The following is a 20,244-nucleotide window of genomic DNA, read 5'->3' on the forward strand; positions in this document are numbered from 1 at the left end:
CTCTAGGAATGTATCTGGCCTTTATTACCAGCCTAAAGATAAAAGGCAACACTCACCATAACTGATCAGCAAAAGCACAAAAGGAATATTTCTGAACAGGTTAATTATTGATTGTTTATAAGAGTAATCTTCAGGAGGAATGTCCTGGAGAACTGCTTGAGCCTGACTTGGAGGAAATTTAGGCTTTTCATCAAACACTAGAACAAACACAAAAGAACAACATTAATAGAGTTTTTCACCCTACTTACCTTTACCAGTTTACCTTGAGTAATGGCTTGGGATTTTACGTGAATACAAAATGTTCCGGTTTAAGAAACATGGTAAAATAGATTTTTATGAAAGCGTAAACAACAAGTGTCTTCCATTCAACTTTATCCTCCGACAAGAGCTAGCCAGACTGAACATGCTACCTCTATTCACTCTGGTTGGAGTGCTACTGACAAACATACCCTAGAGACATTTTTCATCTGTCACATCTTTGGGCCCTTATATCTTAGAATACAATTACTCTAAGCAAATGCCCAAGTCATGCTACGGCATGAATTAATTGGCGCACTATGTCTCTCTTTTCAAGAGCTTACCCAAACCAGGATCAACATATTCCACTCTATTTGGACCTGGTCCAGTTTGTAGTTGGAGTCCCAGAAGTAAACAAGCCAGTGCATCAGCACTTCCCTAAATACACATTGAGCTAACTTCAGTTAAGAAAGAAGATGCAACAGTTCAAGTCCTGAAACTGAAGCATTAGTATTGGTAAGCCTCCACCATAACTTCTTTTTAAGAACTTATTTTCCTCCTGGTTGAGAGTAAAGGACCAAGATTAAGGGCTTGTCTACACAAATAATTAGTTTGCAGTAGCTGGGGTCTGAATCTATCCCACACTAGCCTGCTGTGAACTAAATGCCCATGTGGACTCTGCTCCGCACATAAACAATTCATTAGCACTCTTTGATCTAGTCCTCTTTAAGATGAGACTAGATCAAAGCGCATTAATGAACTGTTACGGTGTGTCAGCAGGATCCACATGCACAGTTAATCCACAGCAGGGTAGATTAGGATATTCACAACCCAGCCTGCTGCGAACTAAATGTTCATGTAAATAAGCCCTAAGAGTCCTTTACTCTAGATATCCTTCAAGGGAGACCATTTTGTTTCACTGGAAACTTGTCAAGTTACAGTAACTCAGTTGCCTTCTTTCTGATTGGCCCCACAGATAACTGAAGAACAAAACTTGAGAAAATCTGATCTGTGCTATTGCCCTTACATTAAAGCTGTGATTTTCAACCTTCTCTCATTTGCGGACCCCCAAAGATTTTGAACGGAGATGTGGACCCCTTTGGAAATCTTAGGCACAGTCTGCAGACCCCCAGGGGTCCACGGACCACAGGTAGAAAACCACTGTTCTATAGTAACAATCTTTGCAGACTGCTTAAATAACCAGTGCATTACAGGACTGGAAAAAAAGGAAGAGTGTTTTAACTGTTCATTGCTCCTTCTCATGCTCTAACTTGTCCTTGTACTAAAGAGGAAGTCAGCTGACTTTCCCTGAAAGCCTCTTTGAATCCTGGTTTGATGGGAGATATTTTTGGATAACATTGCTATCACAACCTATATTAAGGCCTAAACATACTATAATCTATTTAAATTGTTTTAAAAAATTATATTTTATCAGTACATTTGCTGCCTAAGTTTTAGAGTCAAACCATTCAACTGATGGAAGTCACTGGCTAAGTACCTGGAACCAGCTGTTTGTTGAAGTGCTAAGCCAGCTTTTGACAGCAGTAGCTTCTTCTGCAGGTACAGAGAGAATATTTTCTTCATTTCAGTTTATTCCACTAGTTCAGTTCAATGACTAGTCAATTCAAAGGTAAGGAACTGACTGGGAGCTGAAAAAGCAGGAAAGCTTGTTTTCCTCTTCCAATGACTGAATAAAAACAAGATGTCAGAGATCGACTAGCCCTAAAATCTTGAAGGACATGCAGACAAGAAACAATTACTTTAATTCACTATCTACAGACCATACTTCCTTTGATTAATAAAGCAGTTTTAATGCAAAACATGTTTTGATTACTTTGAATATACTGGTTACATACAAAAACAAGTAAGTTAGTCTAATAAAAGCAATTTTAAAATCTTGTTTTTCTGCATTTAACTGAATTTCAAATTCCATTCAAATTCAGTTTGCCACAAATCACAAGCTAAAAACCAAAAAAATCAAATAAGGAATGTGTCATTCTTCATTTTCTAACACAATAAAAATATAAAAATTAAGAAAATCTGAATATATGTTAAAGTATAAAATTGCTAAAATAAATGTGTATAGATATAGTTTAGTAAAAAGTAGTACCAAAAACTTAGCATAAGGGCATTTAATAGCAAATCAACATATTTCAATTGTTACCAACCAATGAGAATCAGCTATTATTTAGGAAAATAACTAAAAAGTACAAAAGCAAAACAAAGAATAAAAGTGATGATTTAACTCAAGGTTTTCTGCTTGCTGATTTATATCATGATTAAAATCAATCCACTCTGGAATGAAGCAGGATCACGTTAATCAGATCACCTAGCCCTTGTCTTAAGTATTGAGGTGTTCTGCTTACAGTGGCAAAATGAGGGTCAATCTAGCTCCCTTATTTAGTTATAAGGCCGAAAGTGCACTGCTATGCTAACTCCATTATATCTCAGTATTGTAACATTTGTGACAAAAGATCACAAGATGAAAAAAAATAACATTTTTGTGCAGAAGACCTGCCAAGGACCTCTACACCATTTATGCACCATTTTAAAGGGCTTAAATGGTACACAAGTCTTCATGCAGACCCTCTACGAAAGGGTGAATTTCACCCCAATCACTAAAGGTTCTACAATACACAAACATAAGAGAATAGGGCAAGAAGAGACTTTCAGTGGTACCTGAATTTACATGATTTGGTATGTGTTTGTATCAGACCCTTAACAGTCTGTAGTATAACTTATTTTATTTATAGTATTAAAAGTTGGATTTCTGTAAATATACCATTGGCTCTGGAGTTTCTTTAGGGATCTTTTGGATACGAATAGGTCAATGAACCCATTAAAACCTTTCTGACCTTTGTGTATATCTCTAAAGACATAGTCACACCATACTAGTTCAATATGCTGTGGATATAAAACCAGTGTCAAAAATTGTTCAAGTGGCATTCAGCTGTATTTGATGATTTAGTATTTTTCCTTTTTTCACTGTAGGTGGGACCACTAAAACAGAAAGCACAAACGTTTATGAAATAAAGTCTAAACACAAATCCTTTCTTACTTGCTATTTAACAATACCTGAATGTGTTTACATTTTATCTTAGTAGGATTCAGTTCTCATTATTTTGATTTATTCAATTAGCATTTTTCCCCTACCACTTCCTTAAACTTTCGACATCCTCAGGTTAGATAAATTCATACACTGATATTTGGTAACCACTAGACACTCAATCACCAATCTGCAGTATTGATCAGCAGCTTTCACATTGGCTGTGAATGAGAAATGTGAATTCAATATCGAAGATTGGAAAAATAAGAGCAGCTCACCAGCTTTATAAAACCACAAATGTCCTATCCATCTTCCTGAAGCTTTAGCAAACAAAACCCCACTAAAACCTCACAACTCCTTCCACCCTTCCAATGACAGGTAAGGAGGTTTTATCAAGAAAACAGGAGATAGTTTATCTGGTGTAAGAGGAAATCAAGCTCAACTTCAGGTAAAAGTTATACATGTGGAATATAGACATGTGTATCCATGTGGAATAAAGCAAAGGGATAATCAACTATGAAAGCCTGCAACTCATTCATTTATCATAGACGTAACTGACCTTGGGCTTGTCTAGAAGGGTTAGAGCCTGGCAAGCTGGGATGTAAATCTACTGCTCACTAACATGCTACACACAGTCTGCGTGCCATGGACGCTGCTGCTGTGCACTGAAAGTTCCCTATGCCGCTTTGAGGTCAGACCAGCCCTAAGAATACTGTTTTTAGCAACCAGTGGAATGAAGAACACTGTCCCCAGGGTTCAAAAGGAGTACTCTAACTCCGGCAGCATTAAGCTAAGATCCTGTTTCTGAACACTTCTTTAAGCTGACATCAGTCCATTAGGGACTCTCCTGATGTTGGGATGGCTGAATATTTTACAGTTGTCAACTGAAGGAATGGCAGAAAATTGAGAGACTTCAGTTATAACAACAAGTCCAAAAATAGACTAAGAGGGAGCAGAGCATGGAGACATGTTATCTGCTGCCAACAAAGATAATAGAAATGGACACGGTTAGTATCACTGGAGGGTTTTATGGACTGTAGTATGAAATGCAACTTTACTGGACACACTAGATCAGAAGCTGATGTCTCATAATCCAAGCTGCAAGATAAAGAGACTTTGGCCTGGGGATGCAGAACAAGGCTGTCTTCCTGGGCTAGACATTCTGAAGACAACCATGACAGATCCAGAAGATGCACATACCTATACTACTTGGCCCAAACAGGAGGGATCAGAATGACACAGGCCTTGTCCTGTCTGATCACCAATGTACATACAAATCCACAGAATAGGAGAACTCTGCTCCAGTCCTAACAAGAACACATCTCTAAATGCGTTTCCATCAATCTCTGCTCTGAAGCAAAACTGAAGGAGTTTTGCATTGCTACACCTGCAGCTAGCCACAGAAAAGGAAGGTACTGAGGCAACTGGGGCCAGGCTCTTACAATCTCACCTGTGAGCATTCAGTGCCTTGAGGCGCTGCTTGTGCAATCCCAACACCCACTGCTTTTTGAGGACCTTGGGGCACATTCCACAAGAGGTAACATGCAGAAACCACATCACGTATTATCAGTGTACAATTTACTTATTCTCAAATTTTCTGCTCCAATGGCATTTCAACTCGTTTAAAGTTAAAACAGGAAACTGAGGCTAAGTCTACTCTTAAAACATCTGCTGATGTAGTAACAGTTAGGGTTGTGATTTTTCTTTTTAAATAACATTGTATACCAGCAAAAGCTCTAGCTTAGATGCAGTTATACTGGCAAAAAAAAAACAAAAAAAACACTAACCCATGCTTTTGTGGGGAAAAGCTCATATAATTTAGGGAGCTGGTATTCGCTATTCTGACAAAAGCACTTTTTGGTATAAGAGGCATCTATACTAGGAGAGTTTGCAGATCTAGCTATTCCTGCAAACTCTTTTTAGTGCAGACTAGGCCTAACTCTATTCAGTCTTTTTCTACAGCTCAGGGCCAACACACAACACAACACAGCATGGTTAAACGCAGCCAAACACTATTTTAGACAAACAAAACTTGCACATGAATTCAACCTATCTAGATACTTATACAGCCCTTACCATTATAGTAAGCAGCGCCTCCCAAGAACAAAAAACAAGCACATTTAATTCACCACTTGCTAAGAGTATCTCGACAGAAAGCAGATGTTTGGTGTGAGACACTGATAAGTTTATTCCAAGGAAAGCTAAGTCAAAGAGGTGGGATTTGCAATTTGTTCTAAAAGCTGCAGTTCCTGGAATTTAGAGTCACTACTGGATTGCTTTGCTCACACAGCCACCATATGAAATGTTTCACTTACCAACTAATGTTAATAAGAATAAAAGTGTGGATACTGCTGCTGTTCCATAGAACATGATGCTGATATTATGCCCCATTAGATCAGTATCATCAACTGTGTTTGGAACCAAAACTGGTGGTAACAAGAAGCCAATTGCTGTGCCAAGCTGCAAAAAGAAACAAAAAACAAATACACTTTCCTGTGAACACAAGCAATCAAAAGAACAAAGAAAAAAAGTCCTAACCTGTGGAATACGGAGCTTATATTATAGCACAGAAAGTGATTAATAAGAATTACAAAGGAAAAATGTTCCTGCATTGTACTGAAGGGCAGCAGTTATTGATCTGTCAATTGTACTTGACAACCAACAGCCAATATTTCCATAAACGGGTTTTCCTCTCTTCACTGCAATGCTACAGTTGGAATGTTACACACTGACAACAAAAAAAATTATGGAAGTCCTTCTGTAAGGAGGAAATTTCATATGAGAACACTGCTTTATGCACAGACATTTACTTGGCTTGTCATTCTGTAACTGAATGTACAGTACATCTAGACAGGACATGCATTTCTCTTACAAACCAGTCTTCCCTCGTTCTTGATCATAATCCTGCATTTGACTTCACAGCCTGATGTTATAAAAGGGAAGTTCAGCATTATATTTTCACTGCAGGATTAATCAGGAAGAGATTGGCAACTGGGAAGGGAATGCCTTTGTAGAAACACATTTTCAGTTACTATTAAGCCTGACAAGAAGTGCCATAAAATACAAAAATAGCAGGTTTATGTTTTGGGCCAGTTTCAATTCAGCCTCTAATTCAAGAAAAATAGAAGGCTATGACTTAAAATTTGGCTCCTGGTATGTAAAACATTTGAAAATTTCTGCAGGCATAAGTATAGTTTCTCTAAATTTCTCTTGGTTTTGTCTCTTGTTACTGGCCGCTGTTGAGGCAGTTTGGGTGGGAGGGGGCTCAGGGCTGGGGAAGGGAGTTGGGGTGCGGGGCGGCACATACCTCGGGGAGGCTCCATGGAAGCTGCCAGCATGTTCCTGCAGCTCCTAAGCGGAGGGACCAGGGGTCTCAGTACGCTGCACACGCTCACAGGCGCCGCCACCACAGCTCCCATTGACTGTGGTTCCCAGCCAATGGGCGCTGCGGAGCCAGAGCTCATGGCGAGGGCAACGCAGGGAGCCCCACTGGCCTTCCTTCTCCCTAGGAGCTGCAGGAACACCCGGAGCCAAGTAGGGAGCTTGCCAGCCCTGCCAAACCTCCCCCTACACAGCACCAGCGGGGGTGCCGGGCCACGTCCCAGTCCCTGTGGTGCCCCCCCGACCATCCCCCGAGAGCACCCATGGTCCCAAGTGTTAGTTAGGGGAATATAGTACAAGTCATGGACAGGTCATGGGCCATGAATTTTTGTTTACTGCCCGTGACCTGTACATGACTTTTCCTAAAAATACCCATGACTAAAACATAGCCTTAGAACTAACTAACTCACTCTTATAGTGGGGTAAGACGACTTCCAGTTGAACAAGAGTGAAATTATCAGCTCCTCTCATGAATTATCCAGTCGTGCTGGCAAGATTACTGAGGCTCACCAAAGGGCAATCCCAGTCTGTTTGTCCTGAACTGGTTCATCAGATCAGGACTACAGCTGGTGAGCATGAAGACTTCTACCTGAGTTTAGGAGCATGAAAGGGGCAGGTCCTCTTGCCTACCTCCAGCATCCCTCCTCCATATGGCATCCCCCATAGAAACACCACATGAGGGTCTGAGATGTGGAGTCACAGATGTGCGCAGGGAATGGGAGTAATCAGTTCTTAAAGGGATTCCACAGAGCTAATACCTAAGTAGCCTAGCACACCAAGGCAGCAGCATCATAGAGAGCCTTGATGCAAGGATTGCTCCGATTCAGAAGGACTGAATGACAATTTGCCCCAAGCTCACCCTCAGACCACAAGCCCTGCCTACATCTCCACTTAACTCTCATCCCCCACGATCTTCTCGCCTCCACCCCGGATGCTGCAGTATTATAGTAGTATTTGTTAGTGTATTTATTCTCTCTTCTTTTTGTTTGGGAAAATGATAATCAGTTATTTAACACAAAGCTAAACAGACCTTTCACCTCATTACAAGTCTCAACTGAAGCTTGTTTCTCCATTAGTTTTTTTCATTGTTTACCTAACTTTCATTGGATTAGTTTTTCTGAAAAACTCTTAAAAATGGAACCATGCTGTACATATTTGAAACAAGCACTTTGTAAGTTACTTGGTGATGTTACCCCAGTTTTGTTCTTTGATGTGCTCAATGCTTTTTTTTGCCTCTGTCTTCATGAACAAGGTCAGCTCCCAGACTACTGCACAGGGCAGCACAGCATGGGGAGGAGGTGACCAGCCCTCTGTGGAGAAAGAAGTGGTTCAGGACTATTCAGAAAAGCTGGACGAGCACAAGTCCATGGGGCTGGATGCGCTGCATCCAAGAGTGCTAAAGGAGTTGGTGGATGTGATTGCAGAGCCATTGGCCATTATCTTTGAAAACTCGTGGCGAACGGGGGAAGTCCCGGATGACTGGAAAAAGGCTAATGTAGTGCCCATCTTTAAAAAAAGGGAAGGAGAATGATCCTGGGAACTACAGGCCAGTCAGCCTCACCTCAGTCCCTGGAAAAATCATGGAGCAGGTCCTCAAGGAATCAATTCTGAAGCACTTACATGAGAGGAAAGTGATCAGGAACAGTCAGCATGGATTCACCAAGGGCAAGTCATGCCTGACTAATCTAATTGCCTTCTATGATGAGATAACTGGCTCTGTGGATGAGGGGAAAGCGGTGGACGTGTTGTTCCTTGATTTTAGCAAAGCTTTTGACATGGTCTCCCACAGTATTCTTGCCAGCAAGTTAAAGAAGTATGGGCTGGACAAATGGACTATAAGGTGGATAGAAAGTTGGCTAGATTGTCGGGCTCAACAGGTAGTGACCAATGGCTCCATGTCTAGTTGGCAGCCGGTATCAAGTGGAGGGCCCCAAGGGTCGGTCCTCGGGCCGGTTTTGTTCAATATCTTCATAAATGTTCTGGAGGATGGTGTGGATTGCACCCTCAGCAAGTTTGCAGATGACACTAAACTGGGAGGAGAGACAGATACACTGGAGGGTAGGGATAGGATACAGAGGGACCTAGACAAATCAGAGGATTGGGCCAAAAGAAATCTGATGAGCTTCAACAAGGACAAGTGCAGAGTCCTGCACTTAGGACGGAAGAACCCCATGCACCGCTACAGACTAGGGACCAAATGACTCGGCAGCAGTTCTGCAGAAAAGGAACTAGGGGTTACAGTGGACGAGAAGCTGGATATGAGTCAACAGTGTGCCCTTGTTGCCAAGAAGGCCAATGGCATTTTGGGATGTATAAGTAGGGGCATTGCCAGCAGATCGAGGGACGTGATCGTTCCCCTCTATTCAACATTGTTGAGGCCTCATCTGGAGTACTGTGTCCAGTTTTGGGCCCCACACTACAAGAAGGATGTGGAAAAATTGGAACGAGTCCAGCGGAGGGCAACAAAAATGATTAGGGGACTGGAACACATGACTTATGAGGAGAGGCTGAGGGAACTGGGATTGTTTAGTCTGCGGAAGAGAAGAATGAGGGGGGATTTAATAGCTGCTTTCAACTACCTGAGAGGGGGTTCCAAAGAGGATGGATCTAGACTGTTCTCAGTGGTGGCTGATGAGAGAACAAGGAGTAATGGTCTCAAGTTGCAGTGGGGGAGGTTTAGGTTGGATATTAGGAAAAACTTTTTCACTAGGAGGGTGAAACACTGGAATGTGTTACCTAGGGAGGTGGTGGAATCTCCTTCCTTAGATATTTTTAAGGTCAGGCTTGATAAAGCCCTGGCTGGGATGATTTAATTGGGGATTGGTCCTGATTTGAGCAGGGGGTTGGACTAGATGACCTCCTGAGGTCCCTTCCAACCCTGATATTCTATGATCCTATGTGGTTTGTTTAAGTACTTGCCATATTGGATCATAAGGGACAGATAATTGAGCTTCTATAACATTTAGTTTAAAAGAAATACATCAGCCAAAGCCTCCATTAAATTATAATGAGTCTCTAACAGCCATGTGCCTTTGAAAACGTCAGAAAAGATGCTGAATCAGAGCAGTCAGGTTTCTCAGACAATGCCAGCTTTGAAATGACTAACTAGTTTAGATTTTCACTTATGTAGGCCTGCCACACTCATTTGCAAGGAAAAAATCACATTAGTTTGTGGGGAGGATGCACAAAAACGTACTGGATCTTAACTCTCTCCTTCTTGTGATAGAGAATTTTGCTGTGTGCATATCAATGGAAAATCTCTCTTGGGGTCTGAATTTTCCTCATTCAAACAACATCAGTTCCGTATACTGTATTAGAAAAGCAAGCATGCAGAAATACACCATTATCAAAGTGTGCTCCGCCCCGCCGCGCCACATCAGCGCCTTCTATCTTCAGCTGAGATTTTCCCCAGTTTCAACCAGATTCTTCTCTTCCCCTCCTTCCGTCTGGATTTCCTTCCCCTCTTCCTTAACCTCGATTTCTCCCTTCTAAACCATGGATTTGTGGCTGCTGCACTGATGAACACCGACCTACCCCTGCCCCCCCAACCGGGCATTTCTTTTCAAAAAAGAAGGGGGCAAAGCCGACTCCCACCTTCCTACACAGCCCATTTCCCCCCGGATCTTTCGCTCCCTTTCCGCATTAGCTCGCTCTGCCCTCCCCTTTGCCCCAGGCCCTCCCAGGCTCACCTGGTTGCCCAGCACGGCCACGGCGCAGGCAGTGGACACCTCCCTGGGCCCAAACCAGACAGCGGCGATGCGGGAGGGCAGCCCCAGGATGAAGACCTGGGCCACCGCGCACACGGTCTGGGCCAGCAGGGTGAGCGGGTAGAGGTCAGGCCGGGCGCTGGCACACTTCAGCCAGGCGCCCAGGCAGTTGAGGCCGGAGCCCAGCAGGGCGGTGAGGCGCAGGCCGCGGGTGTCCAGCAGCCATGTGGCCGGCAGGATGAGCGGCACGTAGGCCACCATGTAGACCATGGAGAGCCAGTCCACGCGGGAGTGGGAGGCGCCGTAGAAGCGCACGAAGACGCTGCTCAGGATGCTGTACTGGATCCACTGGAAGGCGTTCACCAGCGAGTAGAGGCTGAACACGGCCAGCACGGGCAGCCTGCGCCAGGAGAGCCGGGGGGCCGCCCGCGCCACGCCCGAGGAAGGCAGCATGGCCTGCGCCTCCGGGAGCGCCCCAGCATCCGCCCCGGCCGCGGGGCTGCCGCGCTCGGCCTCCTTCCCCGGGAGGAGCCCATTGGGCTGCGGGGGCATGTCCCCCTCCTCATCTTCCTCCTCCGCCCCGTCCCCAGCCATGGCCGCGCCTTCCCCGCCCAGCTTCCCGAGCCTCACGCCCGCTGCGCCGCTCCCGCGGTCCCGGCCGGCCCCGGCGCCGCCAGCTCGCTAGGAAAGAGGCGACAGAGGCGCACCGTGGAGAGTCCCTAGTTCTGCCGCGCGCGCGGCCCCGCCCCGGTCCCCGTCTCCTCCAATCACAAGAGAGGGGCGGAGCTTCTACGCCATCCTTTTATCCTACCTGGGGCGAGCGCGTGCGCCCCAGCCCCTCAGGCCACTTGCGCTCTCCGCGGTGCCCGCGGGCGCTAGGCCTGGAGCTGTCCAGCCGCAGCGCCGGGCCGGTGTAGGGCACTAAAGTGCTCACACCGGCCGCCCTCCTGTGACCGCCCTGGCCCGGCCCTTGGCCCTCCCGCGGGTTGTGGGAGGAGGGGCGTAGTGTATTAAACTGCTCCGCGTAGGAATGTGCTACTGGTCGTCGTTACTGATACGTAATGGATTGTAATAAACTGCTATTGTAGTAAAGTGCTACCGGATGCAGCAAAGGCCTACAGGTAGCAGGTTCTTGCACTGTGGTGTATGTGCAATTGCTACGTGTAGAAATGTGCTATCCCTAGCAGTTATTTATACGTGAGCATTGTAAGAAACAGCTTTTGTCAAAAGATGCTCAACCCCTGTCAAAAGCACTCCGCAGAATCCTACGGCTAATAAGGGCAGGGTGAAGGGCAGTGGCTTCAGCAGATGTCCTGAGCATGCTCAGTACACTGTAAGTAGCACATTACTACGGAGAGCACTTTACTCCGCTACACCTGGCCTGAGCCAGGTCAAGGTGGGGGGGCTGAGAAGAGGGTCTCCCCCCGTAGGGAAGCTGGGAGCCCAGCAGAGAAGCAGGATCCAGCCCCCTGCCCTCTCAGTGGCCCTGCCCCCCCCATGAGGATCCAGCCGCCCTCTGGCAGCAAGACTCCCCAAAGAGAGGAGCCCCTGCCCCCTCCCCGCATGCTCAGGGTCTCTGCCCCATAGGGAAGTTGGAAGTGATGTGGAAAGGATCCAGCCCATCTCACCCCCCACAGAAGGACCACTTCTCTAGAGGGGGCCAGAGCCTAGAAAATGTGCGGAAAGGAGCCAGGGGCCTTTCCCTGCTGAACACCCTTTGAACTGGGGGAGCTAGAGCCCAGACAGGGATGGAGGAAAGTGCCAGCACCTCTTGCCTGCTGGCAGAGCTACTGTCCAGGACAGCCCATGCTTAGGAGCAGGTGGAAGATGCGCTTCAGCATTGACTGTAATGTATACCCTGCCTGACTAGGAGTGAAGAAAGTCTGGCCCACAGGCTCTCTCAACCTCCCTGGGCCATTGAGGACAATCCCATGTAGTGATGGAGAGGATCCAACCCTTTTACCCCTACAGGAACCCTCTCCCCTCAGGGGAGACAGGTTCAGGTTCTATCCCTCTGCCCTATTGCTCCCCTTAGGAAACTAGAGCCCCAAAGATAAGAGAAGGCGTTCCCTCTATACAGTGAGCCAGAGCCCAGCTAGAGAGATGTAGGATAGTTCTGCCAGATAATCTCCCCAAGAGGCAGAGCCAGAGTCCAAAAAGCGAGGAACCAACACTTGTTGTTTTATAGCACCCTTCCCTGCAGGAGGAGACAGCCCTATTCCCTCACATTAGTATTGCTAATCCTAAGCATTCAAAAACCAAGAATCATGGCTCATTTACATGGTGCCACGCTAATTAGGTTGTAAATGCCAATGTGTACTAGCCCATGTGGATCCTGCTGGCATGCACTGAAATTTCCCTACTGCATGTTAACATAGTACTGTTTGAAACAGGATTACATTAATACACACCACAGAACTTTCAGTGTGCACCAGCAGGGTCCGCATGGATCAGTTAGTGCACAATATGCTCGCGTGCATTGGAATTTATATCCCTCCCAGCTATGCGTAGAGCCCTGCGCAGATAAAAAAAAATTTGGATCTGCATCTGAGATAATTAACTTGTATCTGACCCGCGATCTGCACTCCATTTTTAATATGTATCCGCACCAGCACCCTATCTTGTAATCTCACTGGTAGAGCCCTGCACAGATACAAACATCTGGACCCGTGATCAGCAAAGATGGTAAACAATACATCGGCAGATGCAGATATCCACGGATTTGCAGGGCTATAGCTCTGCGGACTAAAGAACCGTGTAGACAAGCCCTCAGAAAAAAAAATTTTTTTCAAAAGCCTTTAGCCGGAAGTTTCCCATCCCCAAAGTGTATGTGATAATTTCACGTTCAAAATACAACCTTAACAACACGCACATGCAGGGCCTGTGGCAGAGCCAGGGGTTGAGCAGTGAGCACCCCCCGGCACATTGGAAAGTTGGCGCCTGTAGCTCCAGCCCCAGAGTCGGTGCCTATACAAGGAGCTGCATATTAACTTCTGAAGAGCCGCATGTGGCTCCAGAGCCACAGGTTGGCCACCCCTGTTCTAGAGACATCATTTGCTCCAGTCCCTGCTGCTGGGTCTTCAGAGAATCCTCCGTGGGCATGTCTAGCCTAGGAAAGAGAGTTTCTAGGGAGAATCCTCATATTGAACGCCCAGCGTTTAAACATTTGTAAAGCTGTTCATTCCTGTCTATTAGATGCTAAGTGGTATTTAAAAAAGTCAAACATGTTAGCTAATATTTTAAAAACCACTCCTTTTTTCCTGATCTAAAGGGCCTATGTAGGCTGTGCATGGGGATGATTGACAAAAGTCTGGGGAATGTTACCTACAACCCCCACATAACCTCAACAGAAGCAGCACTGCATCCTCAGTGCTATACTAATGCTCTTGGCTGCACCTACCCATGCCAGTCGGGTGTGGTTCTTGGATCTGTACTCACTGACCCTCTGACCCCATTGCCCCTCCATGCTGTGCATTCGCCCATGGAGCACAACACTGGATTATGCAAGGTGCATGGACACTGATGCTGCCTACCTGTATCCTAGCTTTGGCTCAGTGTAGTGAAATTTACTGGCCTTTATTGGAGTTACAGGATTTGGCTCATTGTAGCTGCCATGCAGAAGTGAGAAAAGCTTGTCCTGCCTGGTAATTTAAGGCACGGATGGGAAGACATCAGTTGTGATGGAACCATGACCATGTTGAATTGTCAGTTGCTAGGCAATATGGATCTTCACCAACTGCCCCTTGTTCCAAAGTCCTTGGGCAAACATTCCTTTGTTTTTTCTCTCTACCACTGAAATTTGGCTTGGGCATCACACACATAGATCCCCCTCCCCAGAAAATACAGCACTGCCGCGGCTCAGGTCTGTAGTGTTTTCATATTGTTAAGATATTTTTCTTGTAAAAGACTTTCACTTCCAGCCCCCCTATTATTATTTATTTGTATTGTGTTAGCACCTACGAGCCCCAGTCCTGGACCAGGATCCTAGTGGAGAAGGCACTATACATACACAGATTTAAAAAACAGACCCTACCCCAAGGAGTTTAGAGGAAAGATAGATTTTTTTTAAAACCAGGCTTGAGTACTGTTAGAAATTTTAGATCAGCTTTTTGGAGAGAAGGCATTTTAATCAAATAATATTCTGTAATCTACCTATGAGCTATTTAGATGTGTCTAATTGTAACATTCTGTTTTAGATAAGAAACTATGTTCTTTGCAACAAATGTCCTTTAAGTTCTCACATTTTATGCACTGGCAGTCTTGACAAGATCAAGGGATTTGAGCCTTGGTTTTTTGGCACTATTTAAATTTAGGTAATTATTACAGCTAGAATAATTCTATGAATATATACTGCATTAAAAAAAGTTAACCCTCTGGCTACATTTGCTTTTTCAAAATACGCTAGCAAACAAGTTCTGGCATGGATATTTGCTGACTCCATGACTTTTTAGTGAATATTGGAGAATATCCAGAGGAAAGGAATTATGAATTCATAGAAAACAGATAATCTTTAAAGGTTTCGTATGCATATGTTCATCCAATCATGGAGCAGAAAAAAATACCATGTGACCTATGTGTCCAATCAGTCCTTAAATATTTTTTGAATATAAAATATAAATTGTAAATAAGCTACAAGCCAAGAATTTTTTAAATCTTAAGAAGAAAAGGAGGACTTGTGGCACCTTAGAGACTAACCAATTTATTTGAGCATGAGCTTTCGTGAGCTACAGCTCACTTCATCGGATGCATACTGTGGAAATTGCAGAAGACATTATATACACAGACACCATGAAACAATACCTCCTCCCACCCCACTCTCCTGCTGGTAATAGCTTATCTAAAGTGATCATCAAGTTGGGCCATTTCCAGCACAAATCCAGGTTTTCTCACCCTCCGCCCCCCCACAGACAAACTCACTCTCTTGCTGGTAATAGCCCATCAAAAGTGACCACTGTCTTCACAATGTGTATGATAATCAAGGTGGGCCATTTCCTGCAGAAATCCAGGTTCTCTCACCCCCTCGCCCCCCTCCAAAAACCACACACACAAAGTTTGTGTGTGTGGTTTTTGGAGGGGGGTGAGGGGGTGAGAGAACCTGGATTTCTGCAGGAAATGGCCCACCTTGATTATCATACACATTGTGAAGACAGTGGTCACTTTTGATGGGCTATTACCAGCAAGAGAGTGAGTTTGTCTGTGGGGGGGCGGAGGGTGAGAAAACCTGGATTTGTGCTGGAAATGGCCCAACTTGATGATCACTTTAGATAAGCTATTACCAGCAGGAGAGTGGGGTGGGAGGAGGTATTGTTTCATGGTGTCTGTGTATATAATGTCTTCTGCAATTTCCACAGTATGCATCCGATGAAGTGAGCTGTAGCTCACGAAAGCTCATGCTCAAATAAATTGGTTAGTCTCTAAGGTGCCACAAGTCCTCCTTTTCTTTTTGCGAATACAGACTAACACGGCTGTTACTCTTAAATCTTAAGAATTTCTCAAATTTATTCAATGATTAAGCTGCTGACCAACAATTCAGAAGAGGCAAAATTAACTAAATAAATGATTCAACACTAATAATTTGTCCAGCTCTAGGAACTATATTCTCCCTAAGTTTTTCCTGCAGTTTCAATTGACTTTTTTGTATGTGAGACTCCATCTGAAGATTTTAAAGTATTGTTAATTAATATGTTATTAGACTTCTAAGGCTTGATTCTAAACTCGCTCTGGTTTTACATTGGTCTAACTCCACTGACTTCAGTGAAGATCTTCCTGAATTACTCCTGTGTAAATTAGATTGGAATCAGGCACCTTGGATTTTTTTGTTTGTTCCTAGGATAAGAAAATCTGTAGTTTAATAGTTTATTTATATTTTTATCTGTAAAAAACAGATACAGGATAAATGTTTCAAACGTGCCTAAGTGACTTAGGAGTGTAAGCCCCATTTTCAAATCTAAGACACTTTTGCCAGTATAAGCTGTGTCCACACTGGGAGTGCTTTCCTGGTACACCATACTAGCATACCTTCATCAGCAAAGCACTCATAGGCAATATCTGCACTACAGACCTTATGCCATTATAGCTATGCCAACATAGCCTCCTAGTGTAGATGCAGCATATACTGACAGAAGGCCTTAGGCCTTGTCTTCACTTGCAAGCTATTACAGCAAATACTTCTAGTGGAGACATAGCTTATATAGCCAAAAGCGTGCTTTTGCCAATACAGCTTATACCAGTTCCCTGAATAAAATAAGCTCTACTGGCAAATGGACATTGTTACTGGTAGAACTGCATCTGCAGTAGGGTTTTTGGTGGCATAGCGATGTCTGTCAGGGTATGATTTTTTACCACACTAGTAACAGACATAGCTATGCCAGCAAAACTTTTAAGCGTAGACCAAGCCATAGGCTCCTAAATCACTTAAATTCATGAACATTTTCTCACAGATTTTCATCTGATTTAGCCAAATTCTGCCCTTGAATTTGTGTGTGTGGTTCTCATTGAAGTTTGGGGAGTCCCCTATGTTCATCCGAAGACACAATCTTTAAAGCTGAAGAAAATACAAGACCTGATTCTGCTCTGATTGGCTTTTCACCATTGTTACTCCACTGACTTCAGACTTACTCCTGATTTCCACCAGCAAAGCAAAGTCAGACACTGTGGACACATCTTGAATTTCACTTCCATGGCAAGCGGACAGAGCCAAAGATTCTGTTTACATGAGGATTTGTTTGCTTTTTTACTAGGAATTCTGCTTATAAGAGACACCTACCTAGATACAATGGGTGACGCAGAGAAAAAGCGCCTGATTGAAGTGAACATGACAAGGGACCCCTTGTGTATGGTCGAAGGAAAAAGTGACTCAACCTGGCTCAGACCTCAGAGGAGACACTTCCCTCAAAGTAATCGAAGTTCACTAGAGAACTACAGAGAAAAAGAGCCTGAGCTTGACACTGGCAGGAGCTCCTGGACAGCACTCACTCCTCTTCACCACAAGGAGAGAAGGCACTTTCCAGAAAGAAGTAAGTTATATGCATTACAGAGAAGAAACACCTGGGGCCAAATTCATCCCTGGTGTAGCTCCATTGACCTCAGTGAACTTAGACCAGAGATTAATTTGGCCCACTATGACCACTGGAATATGAGGTTACAGGATAAATGTCTTCAGCTGCCACACTGGTACAGGTTGAACCTCTCTAATCCAGCACTCCCTGGTCCGGCAACATTCTTGGTCCGGCATAGGCACTGACTCCGTGGGTGCTCCGGGGCTGGAGCACCCACGGGGGAAAATGAGTGGGTGCACTGCATCCACTGGTGCCAAGCTCCCCCCCTCTGCCCCCTTCTCCCCGTGCCTCTCGCGCGCCGGCGGCTCCGTGCTTACAAACTCTTCCTCCTCCCTCCCAGCACTTCCAGAGCACCACAAACAGCTGATTCGTGGCATTCAAGCTCCGGGAGGGAGGGGGAGGACCTGGGGCTGGCAGCTGGGACCTGGGCGAGGGGCTGGGATCTGGGGTTGACATCAGAGCCCCAGGGTGGGGGTGGGGGGTCACGCTACACTACGTACAGTAACTTTATGACGTGCTTTGAGATTCTTTGGGATGAGATGGGTGTTGTTCCATAAATGATCACACCACAAGTAATATTTTCCTTTTCTGGGATGGAGGAGAATAAAACCTATTGGTTATTCACTGCCCATACGTTTCATTAACACGGAGTTGAGATTGCCTGACAGTGTCTCATACTCTTCTAGAACAATCAAGGGGACCTATACTTAAATCCTGAAAACCAGGAAATAAAGAGGTATGATACACACCAACCCCACCTGCAATCTTACCTCTGTCTTCAAGCAATGCCCCAACACACCAGTAACACACACACTAGCATTCTACCCTTACAGGTGCTCAAGAACGCTTTGGGAACAGCACTATACAACAGAGCACTATAAAACAGAGTCTAACACCTTTTTGTTAAGGCAAAACTCAAGTTAGGTCTGGTTTAGCAAACAGGAGTTCCCTATACTTGGTCTATATCCAAATAAGTCTACTCCACACAGATGACCCCAGACTTGCAAAATGTTACTATCGGTTCACCCTTGCCTAAGGCTTCCTTGTGAGACATTGCCTTCGCTTACCCCTCACTAAGACCCAGAGACTGCTGACATGCATGCCACCAGACTGCTGACAGTCTCCATGGCAAGCAGACATTTTGTGCACTTCTACTAATTCAACCTACACAACTCAGCACTGAAATGTAGCATGCTTGATCCTTCAAGATACATGTAAGGGTACAAGGTACTCCAGTGACAGCTCTGGCAACCTGCTCCAACTAATCTTTCTGCCATTCAGTACAGCTACAGCTAACAGTGAATGACAGTTGGAGTGCATGCAGATAAATGATGCAGTGAAAATCTGTGGAACACAAGACAATGGCACATTCTTTTAGTCATGCCTCATGTCTACTTCAGTTCTGGTAACACCCTTTACTGAATCATTCCCAGCAAAGCCATTGTCAGATCAAGAACACTAGGTGGAATGATAACACCACTTATATTAATACTACAAATTCTGCTTTCACTTGCTCATTAGTCAGGCAGTTCTTATTAATACTAGTCAACTACAGACAATGTAAGACTAGAACTCATGGTCTCCTAGTTCTTAGGGCACTTTCTCCAAGGACAAAATGGATTTTGATGGGGTGGGAGGAAACATAGATCCTCCTGCTCCTTTTGTCTGTGTCCCATCTGGAGGTTCAGTTGTGTGTGGGGCTCTGTTTCAGAACAAGAGAGGAGGCTTAGTTGGAGTTAGGAGCATGTGAAGTGCATTTGGAGTGTTCAGGGTTTGAAGGGATAAGAGTTGAACAAGTTCCAGCGTACATGTTCAAGCAGCCGTTTCCCCCCTAATGCTTATAAGTTGGCCACATTCCAATGGATTTTCATTGGGACAGCAAAAGGCACCTCTAACCTCGGAACTAGCGCTCTGCTAAATGTCAGGTTCCTGTTCCAGACCACAAGTACTAGAGATGTTTGGAAAAAAAAATAAAAAAACTAACATTTTAAAACAACCTATTTTTTGCTGAACTGTTTTTGCTCAAGCTTAAAAAATCCCAAACAACAACTGAATCTCAATCCAAGACCAAACACTGAAATTTTAACTCCGAACAGTTCAAGTTTGCCAGAGTTACAAAGCAACTGAAACGGCAACCTTATACATTCTGCTACAGCTCCTCCTCCTATAATATAAATATATATTACTAAGAGAGGAATTGGTTTTCATAACTATTTTCAAACTTTACTTTTATCCTGCAGATAATGCCATTTTTGGATGAAGCACCACTTAAAAGCGGCCTTCTTGTTTGAGTTCAGGACATTTCACAAAATAAGGAGAAACTCGATATTACAGGGCTGCTTTTAAAATGCGTTTGGATATCTAACACTGCTAGCTAAGCTGTTTCTACAGTAGCTCAGTTCCCAATTAAACTTGTTACTAACTCTCTAAAGTACATTTTAAAAACAACCTAATGTACTTTTCTTTCCCTTCATGAAACTTGAACCTCAGGACAAGACTCAGAAATGAACAAAAGTTGATTCACTGGAACGGTCTAAGACTGTACAATTTTGACCATGAAACCTACTGTTTATTTCTAAACTGAATTAAAATTATAACTTTTATGTACGGTATGCAGATAGGATTTCCAGTTTATTTTATGTGTATTTCAAGGTGTACATTTCAGTCATTAGAGGTTACAATTTTAAAATTAATTTCCAAAGCATGTTAGTCCAAATTTAACTCCCTGTTACAGTTTTCAGTGCACAGGATGCTCTCACTTAGCACAGGAAAAATCTAAGCAGCAAAAATGCATTGGACAGCTAGTTCGCTCTAA

General features: G+C 44.3%; 1 protein-coding gene across 2 annotated transcripts in view; it reads right to left on the reverse strand.

Annotated features, from left to right (window-relative positions):
- FLVCR1 (FLVCR choline and heme transporter 1) overlaps nucleotides 1-10,950 on the reverse strand; it is a 37,570-nt gene extending 26,620 nt beyond the window's left edge. For both annotated transcript variants that reach the window (XM_074947121.1, XM_074947120.1), the window contains exons 1-3: nucleotides 10,354-10,950; nucleotides 5,599-5,743; nucleotides 57-197 (exon numbers count right to left, since the gene is read on the reverse strand). In XM_074947121.1, the coding sequence (XP_074803222.1) occupies nucleotides 57-197; nucleotides 5,599-5,743; nucleotides 10,354-10,923 (856 nt within the window). In that variant the 5' untranslated portion in view covers nucleotides 10,924-10,950. The remainder of the gene's footprint in view (nucleotides 1-56; nucleotides 198-5,598; nucleotides 5,744-10,353) is intronic.
- Between the last annotated feature and the right edge of the window lie 9,294 nt (nucleotides 10,951-20,244).

The sequence above is a fragment of the Natator depressus genome, chromosome 3, assembly GCF_965152275.1.
Source record: "Natator depressus isolate rNatDep1 chromosome 3, rNatDep2.hap1, whole genome shotgun sequence".
In the NCBI taxonomy this organism is placed as follows: Eukaryota; Metazoa; Chordata; order Testudines; family Cheloniidae; genus Natator; species Natator depressus.